The sequence below is a fragment of the Gymnodraco acuticeps genome, unplaced genomic scaffold (assembly GCF_902827175.1).
Source record: "Gymnodraco acuticeps unplaced genomic scaffold, fGymAcu1.1, whole genome shotgun sequence".
NCBI lineage: Eukaryota > Metazoa > Chordata > Actinopteri > Perciformes > Bathydraconidae > Gymnodraco > Gymnodraco acuticeps.
The window spans coordinates 99,499-119,840 of record NW_022990021.1 but is presented as its reverse complement, the minus strand read 5'-3'; the positions used below and the strand labels follow the sequence as shown (position 1 = coordinate 119,840).

The 20,342-nt window shown below is 41.9% G+C and overlaps 1 protein-coding gene across 1 annotated transcript in view; it reads right to left on the bottom strand.

The window, feature by feature from the left end:
• The window catches only part of LOC117544673 (sodium channel protein type 4 subunit alpha-like), a 145,055-nt gene that overhangs the window by 46,106 nt on the left and 78,607 nt on the right, over positions 1-20,342 (bottom strand). Inside the window, 3 exon segments of the mRNA XM_034213940.1 lie at positions 13,295-13,489; positions 13,673-13,834; positions 14,601-14,774. Coding sequence (XP_034069831.1) covers positions 13,295-13,489; positions 13,673-13,834; positions 14,601-14,774 — 531 coding nt within the window.

The window sequence follows — 20,342 nt, the reverse complement described above, 5'->3', positions numbered from 1 at the left end:
ATAGCAGCTAGCGTGGAAGCTAGCGTGGACGTTAGCCTCTTTTATCGCGTTCACACCAAAAAGAGCCGGTACTAAAATTAGTTCATGAGAACCTTTTTACCCCCACGAAAGTCCCTGCTAGAGAGCAGAGAGCTGCTAGAGAGCAGGGACTTTCGTGCGGCTCTCTTGTGAGAAAATAGCTATATTTCTGATTGGCTGGGCGGATTGCAAACCACGCCCCGTAAAACTCCCAAAAAGTTTTGTGAAGCCGCCATTTTATTATCCTCGCATTAGCATTATTAGCATTAGCCCAGCACAGAAACGCAGAGAGACTAATTTATGGCAACACAAAATAAAACATGGGAGCGGTGGAGATGAGGAGGTGTCGGTGTTCTGGCGATTTACTCGGAAGGCTGCTGGGACTCCCAGCAGCTTCTACTGAAGCCAGTCCCCAACTCCGGGGACTTTGGGCGGCAGTATACGACGTGAAGTGGTTTGCGGCCTGCCAGTAAACCCAAAGCAGAAGAAGAAGAAGTGACGTCAGCGGCTTCATTTGCCTAATCCACCCCCAAATTCAAAGAGTTCTCATGAACCTTTGTGGGAAAAGTACTGCGGTGTGAATGCGCCTAATGGTATACTAAAATCCATGTGAAAAAAATTGCTTCTCACTGTTCTCAGGTCAAATATTTATATGTGATTAAAAATGCGATTAATTTCGATTAATTAATTACAAAGCCTCTAATTAATTAGATTAATTTTTTTAATCGAGTCCCGGCCCTAGTTTAAATATTAAAAAAGTATACATTTAAAACTTAAATTACAGTAAGAAAGAACCTGTCTGATGTTTTCAACGTATGTTTAGTTTTGGTGGAATATTTTCGAACTAAGTTCTGATATTTATACGTTTTCAAATGTTGGCAGTACTACAACAGTACAATTTGATGTATTGTATGCATGTGTGTGAGTGTGTGTGCGTGTGTGTGTGTGTATCTGTATTGCATATGACAGAGTAGAGAAGTGTTTGTGTTTGTGTGAACTGGTGGAAATGTGTGAAAAATAAACAAGTGTGAGTTTATGTCTATTTCCTTGTGTGTGCACGTGTGTGTTTTTGTTTATTGATCCCAGCCTGAGGTGTATGTGTTGTTTGTGTGACAGATCAGTATCCGGCTGTTTCACCATCCCCATAGTGCTGACATCTGATTGGCTGTGGGGCCAATAGATCAATGCTGCTGATTGGCTAACATGGCAACATGAGCAACGGCTCCCCTAACGACCTTCCTGCCTCCAATAATCCGATAACACACCACTGACACACAGAGGACTCCCCTTTCCTCTGTGTAACTTATTTAATATATATACATGAAAATATGTAATATATATACATATACAGTCCATTGAAAATACGCTCAAATAATAATCTTTAAACAAGATTTTATGTATTTTCTCGCCACTATGGGGCAGTGAAAAATGGTACTGATTTGAATAGATAGAAAATATGTATTTTGCTGGAAAATGTTATATGCCAATGTGTTAGTTTATCCAACAACAAAAAATATCTAACATCTTCCATAGATACTCAGGCTAGAATCAGACTAAAGTTCAACTCAGGTAGACGAGGATACTCCACGAAACAGCTGGTGCCCTGGAAACACGCTCAAACACACACACGTACACACGATGAATGAGCAGGAACATGATCTGTTTCTCCTCGTCACAACAAACCCCCTTGAGCAAAACTCCCTGGGATAAAAGCTTGAGGTAAGAAGGAGCGAGATGACATGAGGCATCAGGGGAGTGAAAGTGTAGAGTTCATGCTTAGATTCTTTGATGTTTAAGTGCATGAACAACATGAGCTACTTACAAATAAAAAGTACATATACTGAACTAGAAGAGTACACAATGGGATCAAATGTGAATGGACACATTGTTCTTCAAGCAAGCTGCTTAAGAAATAGCATACATAACTTAAAAATCAGTGTTCATACATTGTCATTTGAAAGTAGTAAATGACACAGATTATTGAGCTGATGTATTAGAAGGATAATTAAACATTTGACTACCAACCTCCTCTATACCTGTGTTTTTCCTCACATTTACTAAAAGGTTTCTGTGTCTATTGGGATGAACCATACCATAAATGAATGATCCATCCACCATTAATTCTAGAATTTATCCAATTAATCTTCAAATCGCTGATTTCTGGTTTCTAAAGAATCTGATGAGAAATCATAATGATTAAAGGTGTTGAATACACAGTGTTAGATGAAAGGAAGAAGAGTAATAAAAGAGGAAGATTGCGTGGCGGCAGGTGTGCTGCAGGTGAAGTGCTGACACACATTCAGCCGCTCTTTTGTCAAAAAGAGAAACCAAACATCTGCTCAACCGCAACAGTCTGCAGCTACGTGTACACACACCAGTGTTGTAGTCAAGTCACCAAGTCCCAAGTCCAAGTCACTCTCTAGTCACCACTCTTCGAGTCCGAGTCCAAGTCCGAGTCACCAAGGGAGAGTCGTAGTCGAGTCCGAGTCCAAGTCTGAGTCACCCAAGGAGTGTCCGAGTCGAGTCCGAGTCATCATTACCTGTGTTCGAGTCCGAGTCCAAGTCCGAGTCACCCAAGGAGTGTCCGAGTCGAGTTCGAGTCATCATTACCTATGTTCGAGTCCGAGTCCAAGTCACCTAAGAAGAGTCCGAGTCACAAGTCTTCATGTATTAATCTTCGTGGATATATGTGTTGAAATGTAGCTGCTCCTCCATTGCTTTTATCCTGTCATGTTATACTAATCTGTCTATTGAACTGCTGTGAAGCGAGTTTGGCTACAATTCTTGTAATAGGTGCTATACAAATATAAAGCTTATTACTAATATTAATATTATTATTGTAAATGACCTTTAATATGTCTAACTATATTTAAAATGAGTTACCTTTTAGAGGAGTGATTATATTTGTATGCCAATATTTTACTATGGTAAAGTTTTCGTTTTGGACTTTTATTTTGATAGTAATAAGATCGGGACTCTTATTTTGAAGGAACTTTTACCGGTTAAATCGGTTGACTGATAAAGATTTAGCCCCAGAAAGCACATGGCTACTTAGCATGCAAAATTACTCATTCTGCATGTTAAGTAGCCATGTGCTTTCGTGTTATCAGCTGAATCTTTATTTATTGTTTGTTTGTTTGTAGCCTTTATTTAACCAGGTGAAGCCCCTTGAGATCAAAAGATTTCTTTTTCAAGGGTGACCTGCAGGACATTAGTTACACATGTAACATAAAAACAACAGAACAACAATAAGGATGACATGCAACAAAATGTACAGTTTACAAACTCTATTTACAGAGACAGGTACCATGAGTATCAAACAGCATGTCACCCAGCTGAGTTTTAAAATGATGCAGGGGAACCAAAGTGCTCAGTTTTAAACATGTTTGCAGACTGTTCCAATTTAGTGGAGCTGCACAACTAAAAGCTTTCTTCCCTAAGACAGTCCTAGCACTTGGCACATTTAATAAAACAACATCATGAGATCTCAGGCAATATGTACTTTCAATTCGTCGAGAGATCAGATATAAAAAGGTAGTTTACCCAACATGGCTTTGTAAATGAACATGTACCAATGACTGAGCCTCCGTACAGTTAGTGAAGGCAGACCTGCCTTGGCCTACAGGGTACAGTGATGAGTAAGTGCTTTACAGTTAGTAACAAATCTCAGGGCACTGTGATAGGCGGCATCTAACTTTTCCAGGCAATGGGCAGGTGCATTCATATACATCAAATCACCATAGTCCAGCACAGGTAAAAAGGTCACAGTGACTAGCCTTTTCCTGGCTTCAAAAGAGAAACAGGACTTGTTTCTGAAAAAGAAACCTAGCCTAACCCTCAGCTTTTTAAGCAGGTTATTGACATGAAGTTTAAAAGTAAGACAATCATCAAGCCAGATTCTTTAAAAAGAAAGGTTCTATGTTGTCCGGGCCAGCCGGTTTCTTAGGATCTAGCTTAGATAAGGCTTCATGAACGACATTGACAGTAAAAGGAGTAAAACTGAAAGGGTTTTCCAGACCACATTGTTCAGAGTCACGGATTGGGGTGTTCACAGAAGCAGAGTTAGTCACAGAATCAAACATAGAACCGCAGGACACAAAATGCTCATTAAAGCAATTTAACATAGTGGCCCTGTCCGATATAGTGCCAGATGCTGTGGTAAGGCACGGAGGTAGCTCATTACGGATCTCACCGGTGGATATCGATTTTATTGCTTTCCAAAATTTCCTAGGATTATTTAGGTTTTCTGTGATAACTGACAAATAGTACTTCGACTTTGCACTTTTGACATTTGAAGTGAAGCTATTCCTTAGCTGCCTAAAACGCAGCCACTCTACCTCTGAGCCTGATTGCCTAGCCTTTGCCCAGGCCTTGTTTCTCTCATGAAGGAGACTGGACAGATTAGCAGAAAACCAAGGATTGTCTCGTCCCTTTACGCAGGGGTGCATGTCTATCAATGATCTCCATAAAACCAAGATAAAAATAAGACCATGTGGTTTCCACATCAGCACACAGATCGATTTTACCCCAATCAAAATCAAACAGATCATGAACAAAACCCTGCTCCACAAAATGTTTTTTGTCTCTCTTAATGATAATGCGAGGTTTAACCTTTTGGACCTTAGTGTCCCTAATTGTGGCTACAACACAGTGATCGCTCAGATCATTTGCAAATACTCCCACAGATGAATATTTATGGGGAACATTAGTTAAAATGAGATCAATTAGGGAGGATTTATTAGGGGACTTAATATTTGGGCGAGTAGGACTGTCAACAATCTGAGTAACATTCAAAGAGATACAAAGGTTTTTTAAATCCTCTGACACTGCAGTTAACCAGTCCCAGTTAAAATCTCCAAGTAGCACTATTTCCTTGTAGTCTAGTTGTGATAAAAGATTTGCTAGTGAAGACAAGGAGTCTTTGACAGCTGAGGGGGGTCTGTAACAACTCACTACCATGACCTGTTGACCCTTTGCCACTTCTATATTTATGGCTAAAAATTCAAATTGCTTACTGATCGATTTGGAAACTAATGTGGTTACACTGAACTTATTCTTAACATAAATGGCAACGCCACCACCTTTATTAGCCCGGTCGGTACGATACACATTAAAACCATTTAAGGCAATGTCAGAGGCCAAAATAGATTTATTTAGCCATGTTTCTGATAAAACAATGACGTCAGCGTCAGTCGAGCTCGCCCAGATACGGACAAAATCTAGTTTACCTAACAGACTGCGCACATTCAAGTGGATGAAACCCAACCCAGACCTAGCTTTAAAATCAGCAGGAGTAGCGATCTGACTACTACTACTACTGGGCGGACCAGGGTTAGGTTGTACATTTCCTGACAGTAATAACAACAACAAAACCAGGCATCTTTTCCTCTTAAACGACACGAATACATTGTCATCTAATTTAGAAACACCGGAAAAGTCTGCGAGAGTGTGATTAGAGCTTAAGAAGCAGTCCTGGAGAACCATCATCGCAGGAAAATAAAAAAGACAAACATATTTTGTCGAGCAGATTGTCTGTGACAAGGCAACCGGTAATTGTTTGAGCAACACATCCGAACCTTTGCAGGGGATGCCCACTGCGGGTGGCAGAACAGACCTGAATCCAGTAGTCTTCTCAGAATGACTAGAGATCTTCTCATAGTCCAAAACAGTTAACAGGCACAGCAGAATCCCGATATGGGCCATTTTCCCAGACCAGCACACAGTATCCGCGATGTTCCTGGAGCAAAATCAGCACAGCAGCAAAGGACAGGCGAAAACAGCAGCGTGGAAGCGCTCCGGTCCCTCCGTGGTATCCCCGGGGTGAAAGCAGGCCTCTGCAACAGCAGAACCAGGACAGGTGGAAAGCAGGCCCCAGCGGTGGTAAAAATCCTCCTCCGCACAGCAGCACACGCCCGGTGGAAGCAGGCCAAGCCCGAAGCGTGGATCCACTCCGTCTCTCCGCGACGACTCCGGGGTAAAAACCTCTCCAGTACAGCCGTATTCTACAGGTGGGAGCAGGCCTCCGTAGATCGCAAATCGCAGGCAGCAAACAGGTGGAGGCGCTCCGTCTCTTCGCAACGAGCAGGCCTCCGTAGATCGCAGATCGCAGGCAGCAACAGGTGGAGCCGCTCCGTCTCTTCGCGACGAGCAGGCCTCCGTAGATCGCAGATCGCAGGCAGCAAACAGGTGGAGCCGCTCCGTCTCTTCGCAACGAGCAGGCCTCCGTAAATCGCAGATCGCATGCAGCAACAGGTGGAGCCGCTCCGTCTCTTCGCGACGTCTCCGGAGGAAAAACACCTCAGTACAGCCGCACTCGACAGGTGGGAGTAGGCCTCCACAGTTCGCAGACAACTAAAACTACTACTTGTATAAGCAGGGATGGCTAAAAGTGTGTAAGCAGGAGAGCTAGATGCTGCTAGATGCTAACAGATGCCAGATGCTAACAGGTAAGTGCGAGCCCGTAGAAATTGCGACTGCCTCCAATGACAGCGTAGGTGTGAGTGACAGGTGATATTGATTAGATCATGTTACTCTGATGATAGTGTTCAAGACAGCCATGTCTGAACTCGATCCTTAGAGTAATGTGTTACGGAGCCTTCTCTTCAATATTGTTTCCACATAACGAGCATTTTGCGCTGCTCTTTTCCAATGTGGAAGCAGAATGTGTGAAAGCATACAGCATGATGCGGGGTGTGTCTCTAGACATCTCTAGACTGGAATAGCAGGGCCCAGTCCGTGAACTCGCCTCACAGGTGCACATGCCAGGATAGAGCAGGGTTGCCAACTCTCACGCATCTGGCGTGTGACACACGCTTTCACTCTCAATCTCACGCCTTCACGCTGCCCAAACTATTGTCACGCCAAAAACAAGATGAACCGGCGATCGTTTTTGCTTGGTTATTTACAATGTTGAGTTGACAGCTGCTCAAGCAGTGGATCCGCTCCCTCCCCGCCCCCACCACTCTTAACGTTAACAGACAGCAGAGCAGTGGGAGACGGTTGGTCAATCCCCGACCCGTATTGCGCATGCGCAGATCTAAGATCCAGTAGAAATGATAACAAGTAAAAAGGCTTGTTTGAGACAAGCGAGACCTGCGCAATTGCGATCAACGTCTTGCTAGTGCGTTGCATGATGGTTAGTAATTTTGTCCGACTTGCTCTGGAGGCCCGCCTACATGAGACGTTGAAATCTCACGGGACAAAGACGCCCGCAGCCTTGAGAGCGAGGCGTGGCGAGGCGGCGCAGTTCCTCTCCACGGGCTGCGGAAGCGAAATGCTTGATGGGAAACGACTCGCTGGTATCTCGAGCTGAGCGCTCATTGGTGGTTTTTACCCCGTGCTGCTGATGAAGCTCTCCCATTGGCTCGGCAAAAGTTTGTTGTTGTTTTGTGTCAGTTTTACGTCGCCACATCCATTCCCATTTTTCATCATTGTTCCACAATGTTTATCATCATGAAATTAATATCCATATATTTTATACTATACTTGCACTGCTTACCGTTTTCATACTTTATATATCTTAGCATATTCATACACACTGTTCATATTGCTCACAGGCTGATATCTAGTGTATTCATACCCTGTTTATTCATCATTCAATTCATTCTATATTTTATTCTGTAGATTGTGTACATTACTTTTCACTTCACTGCTTGTTGCACCTGGTTAGAAGCTAAACTGCATTTCGTTGTCTCAGTACCTGTAATATGTGCAATAACAATAAAGTTGAATCTAATCTTGAGCAGGAACAAATGTATTTACTTAGTACATATCTGACATTAACGATTAAACACATGTGTGCATTCTTTATAAATGCAAACCGAGTCAAACCGACTCCGGAGGTGGCGGTATGCACCTTAAAGTTGTTTGCAATCCGCCAAAAAACCGAGAGAAGAAGAAGAAGAAGACGAAGCCGACTCCGAGCATGGACTCCGAGCTGTCCGACTTCAGACGAGCTTTTTGAGACCTCCCCCGGCTGCGATCGGCTATTCTCGTCTACTTTCGAGGCGAGCCGCAACGCGTCTCAAACAAGCCTAAAGTCTACTGCTTATTGTTCTACTAGGCCAAAATAGAGTCAACGAGTATATGAGAGTGAGAGTGCGTTAATTAATATATTTGACAGTTTGGAGTAAGTCTGTAGATTTGTTTGTGTGTGTGTGTTTCATGTATAGGCCTCTCACGATAATTAATTTTGTTGGATACATTTTCCCGGAAATTATTGCGATAAACGATAATATTGTCGGCACCGTTGTATGACCATTTAGACCACTGACATAATATATAATAATAATTCAAGTACATCCTTTCAAACTGCTAGTCACATCCTCATGTAAATGGAAATGTATCGAGGTCAGAAAAGTTATGGAGTTCATTTTTATTTATCCTACGATAAGTCATTTAATTGCTTATCGCGACAGGCACACAATAAAACAGTGGAAACAAACATGTGTTTGACTTTCATTAGTGAATGAAACTGTGTGCCCTTTATAGTCTGTGTCCAATATTGTGTATTCGTATATATATCCTATATATATGCTAAGGTACCGCTACTGACACGATAGCAGTCATTTAGTGCGCATACAGTATGTGTAATTAAACCCATGATATCAAAATCTCACTCCAGCCAGGTACCCAAAGTTGGCAACCCTGGGATAGAGGACATCAGACTCCAGAGAAAACTTGCTCGAGTCCGAGTCCAAGTCAGAGCGTCAATGTACAAGTCGAGTCCGAGTCATCGTGGGGGGGGGAAATTCACGAGTCCGAGTCCAAGTCAGAGAGTCAACGTACAAGTCGAGTCTGAGTCATCGTGGGGGGAATTATTCACGAGTCCGAGTCCAAGTCAGCGTACGCGAGAATTCACGAGTCCAAGTCCAAGTCGCATCAATCAGTGCGCGAGTCCGAGTCGAGTCACGAGTTCCGAAAATCGGCACTCGAGTCCGAGTCCAGGACTCGAGTACTCCATCTCTGACACACACACACACACACACACACACACACACACACACACACACACACACACACACACACACACACGGCATTCAGAAACCAGGTCTGTAAGATGCAGTAGGAATTAAAGGAAAACTTCCAGAGCAAAAGCAGAGCAAGAGCTGCATCTTGTTTCTACAGGTTTGCTGAGATAGTTATCCCTAAAGTCCACCCTTTCCTTCCACTCCCACGTCAAGTCTGTGACCAAATCGGCCTTTTTCCATCTAAGGAACATTGCCAGACTCCGACCGTCACACTCGGAGTCGGTTGCAGAAACCCTAGTCCATGCGTTTGTCACATCCCGCTTGGACTACTGCAATGGTGTCCTGTTTGGGGTCCCCAACAAAACCTGGTCAGGCTCCAGTATGTTCAAAACTGTGCTGCCAGGGTACTCACACATCCAAAGCCGTGGCAGCACATCACTCCCACCCTCATCCACCTCCACTGGCTGCCGCTCAGTCCCGCATATCCTACAAAGTCCTCCTCCTCACCTACAAGTCCTACAAAATGTTAACGTAATTAACTTATTAAACTGTTATATAATGTGCGTTAACATAAAGTGACTTAAAAAGAGCTGCAGGTAACATCTTGAACTTTTATTTTGCGCATCAAACTTCTTTTAGAAAACAGCTGATTTAAGTTTTTGCGATTATATTTTTGAACTTTTTTAATCAGTTGGGTGTCTCATATGGATTTATGATGTCACACCCAGACTAATATTAACACACACACACACACACACACACACACACACACACACACACACACACACACACACACACACACACACACACATACAGAAATAGAGTGGCATACCCATCAGTGTACGTAAGATGTATAAGAGAAGTGTTTTTATTTGCCAGTGAAAGTATGGGTGTTGTTTACCTTTAGCTAAATACAAACAAGGCACACAGGACCTGAGTGCACGCCATCAGCTGTGCCGTGACTTGTTTGAATGCAAATTGGAAGCAACTACCTACAGTTACATGTGAACATAAATGTGTGTGTATCTGTGTGTGACATAACAGTTGCTCCCGTCCTCTGCCTCGGGGCCTTCTGGGTAATAGTCTAACATCATGTGACATGTTGAAGTGAGACTGACTGATGTTACTGATGACTTCCTTCATTCTCATACTGTATATGAGATTCTCTACTTCTTAGAGTAACTCGCCTTTGGTTTCACTGGTTTATATCATTTCCTTTACGTCTCTTTCTTCATCCTTTCGCTTCCTTTCATTGGCTCTCTTTTCAACATCCTTCAATTTGACTTTCCTTTCTTTTAAAATGTTTTTCTTCCACCTTTGCTTTGCTCTTCCTTCCTATCCCTCTAGCTTTTATCCTTGCTTATTCCTTTTTTTCTCTTTCCTTCTTATTATTCCTACTCCCTCCCTTCCCTCCTTCCTTTCTTTTTAATGTTACTCTTCTTCCTTCGTTCTGTCTCTTCCTTCCTATCACCTTCCTTTCTTCTACTTCCACCACTTGCCCTTTACCTGTCTTCCTTAGTTCCTCCTTTCCTTTTTGGCTCTCTTTTCTTTCCTTTATTAGCTCTCTCTTCCTTTATTTGGAGACTCCTTTTTGATTATTGTTTACCTTTCTCTGTTTCCCTCCTTCCTTTAATACTATTTCATTCTACCAACTACCTTCCCTTCATTTCCCCATCTTTTCCTCCTTCCTTTATTCTCAATTCTCTTTTTCCTTCCTTCCTATGTGCTCTTCCCTTACATCATCGCTCGCTGCTTTCTCGCTTTTATACATGCACCCTGTCATTATACTTTCTGTTCTTTCTGTTTGTCCTTTCTTGCTCCTTCATATTGAGGTGCACAGTTGACATCTCATAACAAAAAACCGAATCATATTCATACACTTATGAATGCATGGATAAATGCCTCAACACACACATACACACACAAAGTACCACACACATGCTGAGCCGAGCACAATGAGGCCATTTCAGAGGGATAAATCAGCTGAATTGGAAAGGTTCCGTCACCATGATACACACACACACACACACACACACACACACACACACACACACACACACACACACACACACACACACGCGTGTTTGTGCATATTCCTTCAGTGCGGTCAGCATATCCCTCTGCAGGGAGAGATACAATTCCTGCAACTGACAGGAGAAGAATAAGAGGCTGTTGACTGCCATTGTGTGTGTGTGTGTGTGTGTGTGTGTGTGTGTGTGTGTGTGTGTGTGTGTGTGTGTGTGTGTGTGTGTGTGTGTGTGTGTGTGTGTGTGTGTGTGTGTGTGTGTGTGTGTGTGTGTGTGTGTGTGTGTGTGTGTGTGTGTGTGTGTAAGCTGTCTGGTCTTTCAAGCTCGTTATTAAATATCCATGAGACCATTAAGCTAAATAGATGAATGAGACTCTATTATTGCCAAACACGCACATACACGCAAGGACACACACAAGGTCTACTGAATAGTGAATATATGAGACTCTTTCTGATAAAGAAAAAAGAACAAAAAAAGAAGAAGAAAATACTGTAAGAAGCTAAATTAAAATTGGGAAAAACAAGTTTACTGACATAAAAGTATCTTGTTGTTAGTTTGAACCCGAACCCTTTCTTCCCAAAACATGCCAATACACACAGTATTGTTTTTCAAGTGTATCCTTCTATTTTTTTGGGAAACTTTTTTCAGTTCTCCAGATATAAAATACATTTGTCTTCATAAACAATACATATAAGAAATAATTGGCAGAGGTTTATTCACAAACTGAAATACCACATTTCTATATGAAAAGATCAATTGATGCTGTATCCGAAAATAAGGTAATTAAGGACATAAGGAAATGTTTTAAAATGTGTCAGAGCAAAGCTACTAATCTCTGTACTAATACCATCAAAAGTAGGACTCAAATTGTTTGCATTATTCCCCCAATTCAATTGCCAATCTTTATCTCTTAAGAACAACCTAAATTGTCAGGAAACGTACCACTACACCCTATTTTATACACATTTCATTTCTTTCTGTTTTATTTCAACCAGAGTTAAAATCTCCTTTCCACATAGTGTAAATATTACTCATATAATATATTTTGTTGGCTTCCTGACCTATCTAAAGCAGCAGATTTGAATGTAAATGAATCATCGTTTGTGTTCAGATTTCATCATTAGGCATGTTATCCATCACTGACTCTTGTTTTTGATATCAAATACCCTTGTGCACTCTCATGTAACAGGAAGCATGGCCTGGACTGACCAGTGTTATCTTGTACAACAGCGTAATCACCCAGACACACACACACACACCACACACACACACACACACACACACACACACACACACACACACACACACACACCACACACACACACACACACACCCACACACACACACACACACACACACACACACACACACAATTGTATACATCACTTCAGGGGACATTACATTGACTTACATGCATTTCCTGGAGACTTATCCTAACCTTAACCCTAACCAACACATGCCTAACCCTAACCTTACCCTAACCCTAACCAACACATGCCTAACCCTAACCCTTAACCTTACCCTAATCCTAAACCTAACCAAGTCTTCACCCTAAAATTAATGATTCCCCTCATGGGGACCTCCAATTTGTCCCCATAAGGGAGGCGACTCCCCACACGTGACTGTGTAAACAAATGTAGGTCCCCACAAGTATAGTAATGCTAGGCCACACACACACACACACACACACACACACACACACACACACACACACACACACACACACACACACACACACACACACACACACACACACACTTGCCAGAGGAAAGGAGGAAAGATTGCCTTTCTTCTGATAACTATCGTTCATCTCATCTTACACTGTACCCCCCATACAACCACACACACACATATACACACACACACTCATCTTACCTGCCTTACTATAAAATGTACCCCCCCTCAACCAACATGAGCTCACCACATGTCCTCACCTTTAAAACACATCAATCAATCTTTGTGTGTGTGCGTTTGTGTGTGAGAATGTGTGTGTGTGTGTGTGTGTTGTTGACCATTATAAAGTGTACTTCCTCTTCTCCAGTTACCCCCTCCTGTCTGCTGTACCTGCTTGAATAGTCTTGTCTTAATAACCAAAGTCTGCAAAAGTAACTAGTACTGTAACTACAAAGTACTTGTTGTTTTTCTAACATAAATAATTGATAACAAAAAAGTAATGACACTTCCATTGTTAAATGGGTTTTTGGATAATGAATGATTATGTATGTAATTTATATTGTTGGGAGTTTAAATATATGTTATTGTTGGTCAAAGGTCACTCACCACCAGGTTTCCAATGACCATGACCAGCATGAAGACGAGTAAGCAGAGCGGCTGCCCGGCAACCTCCATGCAGTCCCACATGGTTTCTATCCACTCGCCGCACAGCACCCTGAAGACGATGAGGAAGGAGTGGAAGAAGTCCTTCATGTGCCAGCGAGGGAGGGTGCAGTCCTTCGAGATCTTACACACACAGTCCTGCAACGAGAGGGAACAGCGTGAACAAACACTTTCTCCCCACTTAAAAATGTTTTGTTGTTATTGATGAACACAATGATCCACAAGTATTGCACAAAAGAAAATAATAATAACACATTAAAACCACAACAACATTTTTCCTGTCAATATGCATTTACATAAAGGTCAGAGGTCAGAGCTGACCTGGTAGTTTTTGCCGAACAGCTGCATGCCGACCACGGCGAAGATGAAGACGATGATGGCGAGGACGAGCGTCAGGTTTCCCAGAGCGCCCATGGAGTTACCGATGATTTTTATCAGGGTGTTGAGTGTCGGCCATGAGCGGGCCAGCTTAAAAACACGAAGCTGGAAGCAAAGGATTTTCAGAATAAGAGTTGTTCTTAAAATAAATGTAACCAATAGAAATGTTACATCAGTAAGATAAGAGAAACAAAAAATGTGGACACAGTAAACCAACAAGAAAAAAAAATGACAAAGAAGGTACACGAAACAAAAGAACGACAAGGAAAAAGAAAGAAGCAAACATATAATGTGTGTGTTGACGAGAGTATCTGTGTGTTTGCCTCCAGCAGACGATTACAATACCCAGAGTGACACTGGGAGAGATCGACGCAGACAGACGAAGACAGGCTTCAGGGATCTGTGTGTGTGTGTGTGTGTGTTTGTCTTGATGTTGACAACCATCGTCCTTGTCTGCAGCTCAACAGAAGCCAGCATGTGTTTTAATGGTCTTAATTGGTTGTAAAAGTATAAATACAAAAGGGTTAAATTCTCAGTTACAAGTTTCCTTCCTTCTTAATTTTACTCAATTTAAAGAAAAAAATCTTCAAACTAGCATCAAAATAAACTTTGAGTACCAAAGAATGAGCACTCATTATGCAGAATGGTTCATTTCTGAGCCATTTCTGTTCATCACTTTATTGCTACTTTTATTGTAGAATAGCCTCTCCTATAATGTTCTGCTACTCATTGAAAAGGTTGGAAAAAATGGGTGCATGTTTTACAAACGCAACTTAAAAATGTCTGATTTTAAAGGACAGCTGAAAGAGAATACGTCTGTGTAAAAAGGTGTTGAGGGATAATATGAGTGTGTGTGTGTGTTTGCAGTCACCAGTCTAAAGGAGCGGAGCACGCTGAGCCCCTCCACGTCCGACAGGCCGAGCTCCATCAGGCTGAGGCAGACGATGATGCTGTCGAAGATGTTCCAGCCCGTCTGGAAGTAATAATATGGATCCAGAGCGATGATCTTCAGCAACATCTCTGCTGTGAAGATCCCCGAGAACACCTGACACACACAAACACACACACATTTATATTCAGGTTCCATAAGAGATCTGATATCTTAGACGGAATTGTTTCTTTTCAAATCTGATACAAAGATGCTTAAGCCACATTAACACACCTATTACTGTAAATACTCAAAGCTTTTTCACAATTGGGAAATCACTGTGTATTTTGTAAAGATTTGTTCCCTATAATCTTTGATTCATAATCAAAATCTGTCTGTTCGCATTCTCCCTTTCACAATAAAAGCCTTTGCATACTGTTTACACTACATCACTGCCGACCAGTGAGCATTTTGCTCAGAGGCAACCAAAATAGCTTACAACAAAAAAAACACAGTAATGTTCACTGTCGAAACAGAGAAGGTGAAAAAGAGAAAGAGGGAAATTGATAAATACCTTTCTCTTTCAACTGAGTTACATGAGAGCAACCTGGCTATTCACTAATACTACCGGATGTTAGAGAAGAAAACACAAACAGTAGATACTTTACACAAAATGCTGAAAATAAGTGTGAAAGTAAACTCCACAACATCCGGTGAACTTTCTCGTTTTTAAGGACTTTCGAAATTGTGAACTAGTTAATTTGAACACGTGTGTGTTCTGGGAACAGGATGTTCTGTTTGCAGTTCGCAAAGGCAGCCATGTACCTGATTTTATTTTTTGAAACTGATTAATTTCAACACTCTCCTCAGCGGTTTGATCCTTTAAGCCTCTGCAGACCTCAGCGAACTGGCTGTGCTTCATCTGCTTTACATCATGTGTGTGTGTGTGTGCGTCTAAAGAGTGTGTGTGTCTAGCGTGCATGTGAGTGTGTGTCTTCGCAGCAGCAGCCTCTTCCTGCTTGTTGTTCCAGAAAGAGGAATATTCTGGATGTGACACAGGCTACGTGACACACAGTGTGTGTGCATGTGTGTCTGTTTCTAAGCATGTGTGTGTTTTACAAATAGTGTGTTTGCATGTTTGTGTATGATTGTGTTTGAAATGTGTGTTTTACAGGCAGTGTGTGCGCATGTGTGTCTTTCTCTTCAAATGTGTGTGTTTGTCTCACAGGCATTGTATGTACAAAAAGCAATTTATGCAATTTTATATTTATTTATATCACACAAAAAAACAGGATCTTTCAGGGGTTACCTCTATTTAACACTACACACACATACACACAATCATACACATGCACACACACCTACACACGCACACACCCATTCACACACACAGGTGATCCTCTTACGGGCTCATTAACTCTGTAGTGTGTTGATTAGCTCCTCAACAATCACGCTGTTATTATTACCGGCATCAGGAGTACCTCTCTTATCAGGATGTGAGTTTGAGGAGCTCTCAGACGGAAAGGTAGAGGGAAAAGGAGAATGTGAAATGAGTCAGCCTCAGAGAGTGCATTTTAAACCAAATAGAAGCAGGCATGTCAGAGCGTTCCTCACATTAATGCAGTGTTACTGATCAGTGCACAGTGTGTGTGTAAGATTGTGTTGACGTCAGGCGTAGTGACGTTAATGAAGTTAAACACAGTTCAGCTGTCAAATATCAGCAGCAGCCTCTGGCACACACACAGATACTCCAGTTATCATATTATATAAGTATTTTATAAACTAAGAGGAGATGTTTAGGGGTTTATACGATTTGGAAAATATTGCAACATTTTATACATTTTTGAATATCTTTTGGTGTACAACACTATGTTGCCTAAAAAGCATTTTTAAGTGTTATTCTTTAACAATTCTGGAATCATTAGGGATGCTCCGATCGATCGGTCAACGATCGAGATCGGCCGATACTCACTCTCTACCGATCGATCGGTGCTCTCTAAACATGCCGATCGCGAGAGCCGATCGCATGACGTAAAATACATGACACTTTTCTCTGTGTGCGGCAAAACAAGCTCGCCAAAATGGCTTCACCGGTCTGGCAGTATTTTAAGGTGTCCGAAAAAGACAGTAAAATAGCGGTATGCAACGTGTGTGTGAAGCAGAAATCCTGCAGCTCCTTGAAGCTATTTGATCTACCTCTGGAACAAGCTAAACTAGTTATTATAAATATATTTATTCTTCACTGTCGGGTCACTCATTACTGGATCAGTGAGCTGCATGAAATACTGACAGGCTGTCAGGAGAGGGAGAGAGGGGGAGAGAGAGAGGGAGAGAGGAAAAGAGAGCGCTTCCGCTCATTTATCCCGAGTTATTCTCCAAAGTGAATGTAAACTTGAATAATGTACATCATTTGAATGTAATAATTAAGTTGATTGTTGTTTGTGGAAGCTCCAGTGAATGAGCCCCATTAACTGAGTTTTAAACATCACTTTAAATGGAAGATTTAAAGTGATGTTTAAATCTTCCATTTAGGCCCCGTCCACTCGCTCGGATCGGCGATCGGTATCGCCCGATACTGATTCCGGCGATCGGTGATCAGCCCCGAAATTGGCGATCGGAGCCTCCCTAGGAATCATGCTTGACATATTTTTCATCTGCAGGTTTGAATTCAAGCAAATCAATGCAATTTAGCAGCGTTTAACTATTCAAAATGTGAAACTGATGCCGCGTACACAAATATTTCTCTTTGATAGATCTAAGGCCCTGTATGGGCATAGATATGTCTCATAATTATTTGTGTGAACATGAAAATATTTTGTGTGTAAATATGTGATTTGTAAATGTAAAACAACATCCACAAATGCATTTAAAAGATTTGCAAACTCACAAATACATTTGCAAGTGTAAAACGGATCTGCAAATACGCTAAATATGTTCACAAATTAAAAAAAGATCTGTGAATATCTCTTTAACATTTACACCTTTCGATCAGGCATTTGTGAATCCATTTTGTATTTGTGGACCAAAAATGCGCTTGCGGATCTCAAATCTCTGTTCACGGATCTCAAATCTCTGTTCGCGGATCGTCTTTTTACACACACGGAATTTTGAGACATATTTTCCGCCGCTCTCGGCTAAAATCTACTCGTGTCACTCGGTTATTTTCGGAAACCACGTGATGGCCTGCTGATGACGACATTTCCGCATGATTTCAAAGTAAGAGCATGATGGTTTGTTTAATGCTCTGTTTTTGTATTATAATGAACAGCGGAACGTTAGATGCATTCTTTATCACCATAACCCTGACCTAAATACGGTGCTTTTCTACAGATTACTTTATTACTGCACTGGTAAGGTAAAATTAGGCCGATTAATAAGATGTGAAGTGCTATGTAACTTCGACCCGCTTGACTGAATACACAACAAACAATGAAGAAAGAGTTTTATCTGGGCTGTTTCGCTGCCAGCTGCTCCCCCGGGACCCGAAAGTGGCATATAGCCTGCACTTCAACATCAACGAAAGTGCTCGATATATGCTATATTGAACCAATAACACAAACTAACTGTATCACTATAACATGATGATGATGGTGATGGTGATGAAGAATGCATCTAACGTGCCGCTGTTCATTATAATACAAAAACAGAGCATTAAACAAACCATCATGCTCTTACTTTGAAATCATGCGGAAATGTCGTCATCAGCAGGCCATCACTTGGTTTCCGAAAATAACCGAGTGACACGAGTAGATTTTAGCCGAGACCGGCGGAAAATATGTCTCAAAATTCCGTGTGTGTAAAAAGACGATTCGCGAACAGAGATTTGAGATCCGTGAACAGAGATTTGAGATCCGCAAGCGCATTGTTGGTCCACAAATACAAAATGGATTCACAAATGCCTGATCGAAAGGTGTAAATGTTAAAGAGATATTCACAGATCTTTTTTTTATTTGTGAACATATTTAACGTATTTGCAGATCCGTTTTACACTTGCAAATGTATTTGTGAGTTTGCAAATCTTTTAAATGCATTTGTGGATGTTGTTTTACATTTACAAATCACATATTTACACACAAATTATTTTTATGTTCACACAAATAATTATGAGACATATCTATGCCCATAGCCCTGACACACCAAGCAGACACCAGAGAACTCGCCGAAGCCGACTGTTGCGTGGCCGTGTCCTCCTGCGTCTTGGCCATGTGTCGCACGGGAACACACCGCAAAGACTTCAGTGCATGAGTGGCAATAACTCTCCTTACCAGCAGGCGGCGGTAGTGTGTATTCGTCATTCAAAAGAGGCAACAACCGGAAGACGGAGAAGAAGAACAGACTGCATGATATAAACAAACAACAAATAGCGCGTGCGTTCCATTTCCCTCTCGTCCATCGAAAACATGTCTCGTGCGGCACTGGAGCTATCAGCCATAAGAGGGGTTAGCGATAAGAAACAATAACAATGTGCCTACATAACTGTCAGTTGCAGCCCTAGCATTAGTATTGGTTATAGTAACAGCTACAACATTAAAATACTTCTAGGCAGATTGAGGAGGATAATGGGAGAATTAACAGAGGGGCAGAAACATCCATCTGAATAATAATAATAACTTTATTTGTATCGCACCTTTCATACAGGGGATTGCAGTTCAAAGTGCTTTACATCAGTAAAAAATAAGATATAAAATCAGTGTAAAATAAGCAGCAAGAGCAAAGCATAAAGTGGGATAAAAATAATGCAGATATATATATATATATATAGTAATCCCAACAGGCCACCTTGTTTATGGTTTGATTCAGTTTTACATTACATTTATTTGATAACTTCAGTTAACTTTGAAGATTCCGAACACTATAAAATATAATCAAGACATATTTTATCATGTATTATAGTAGAAAGTAGAAATAGTTTGAGTAGTTTTTAGTAGAAATATCCCTTACAATAAAGGCAGTATAGTATGCCCGTGTGTCATCTCCAATAAATGGCTTCAACCATCCTTTAAACTCAGGGTTTGATTCCCACTCCTTTCTGTACTTTTGTGAATACAGTTTAGACTGTGACATGATGACCTACGTAGATGTTTAGCTTGTCACAGAGAGACACACACACAGTGGACGAGGTGATTAAGTGACTGAAGCTGTCTCGACGCGGGAGAGTGTGGCTGTCTCCTCTCTGCTCTGACTGCAGCTGAGCTGCTGCGGGAGCCAACTGTGAGTCTGCGCGCCTGTCAGTACTATGGGAGGGCTGAGGGGCTCACGGCAGCTCGTTAACTGCAGAACAATACGTGAGTCTCCAAACACCAGAAAAGTCCCTAATAACACCATTACAAGTCGTTAGATCAGTCGTTAGCCGCTTTTAACAAAAATAAGTAGCCGGAGGGTTTGGAAAGCCGCCGAATTTAACGACAAAGTCGCCAAGTTGGCAACACTGGTCTGTGTGTGACTTCTTAAATCGTTTGTTTACGTCCCTCACTTCCGTTTCGCTTCTGATTCGCTAGCTGAACAGCCAATCAGAGTGATTGCTTGGTCCGACTGCCTGACCCGATGCATGGCCGATTCAACATGTTGAATCGGCCATGCATCGGGTCAGGCAGTCCAAATAAGGCGTGTCACGGCAGACGGTGCGGGACACACCAACCTGACTACGGCGCCGCGAATGCCCGACAGCCTCTGATGGCCTCTGACTCCCAAAATCGGGTTGGTGTGTCAGGGCCTTAAAGGTTCTTGTTGGGGAGCAACAATAAC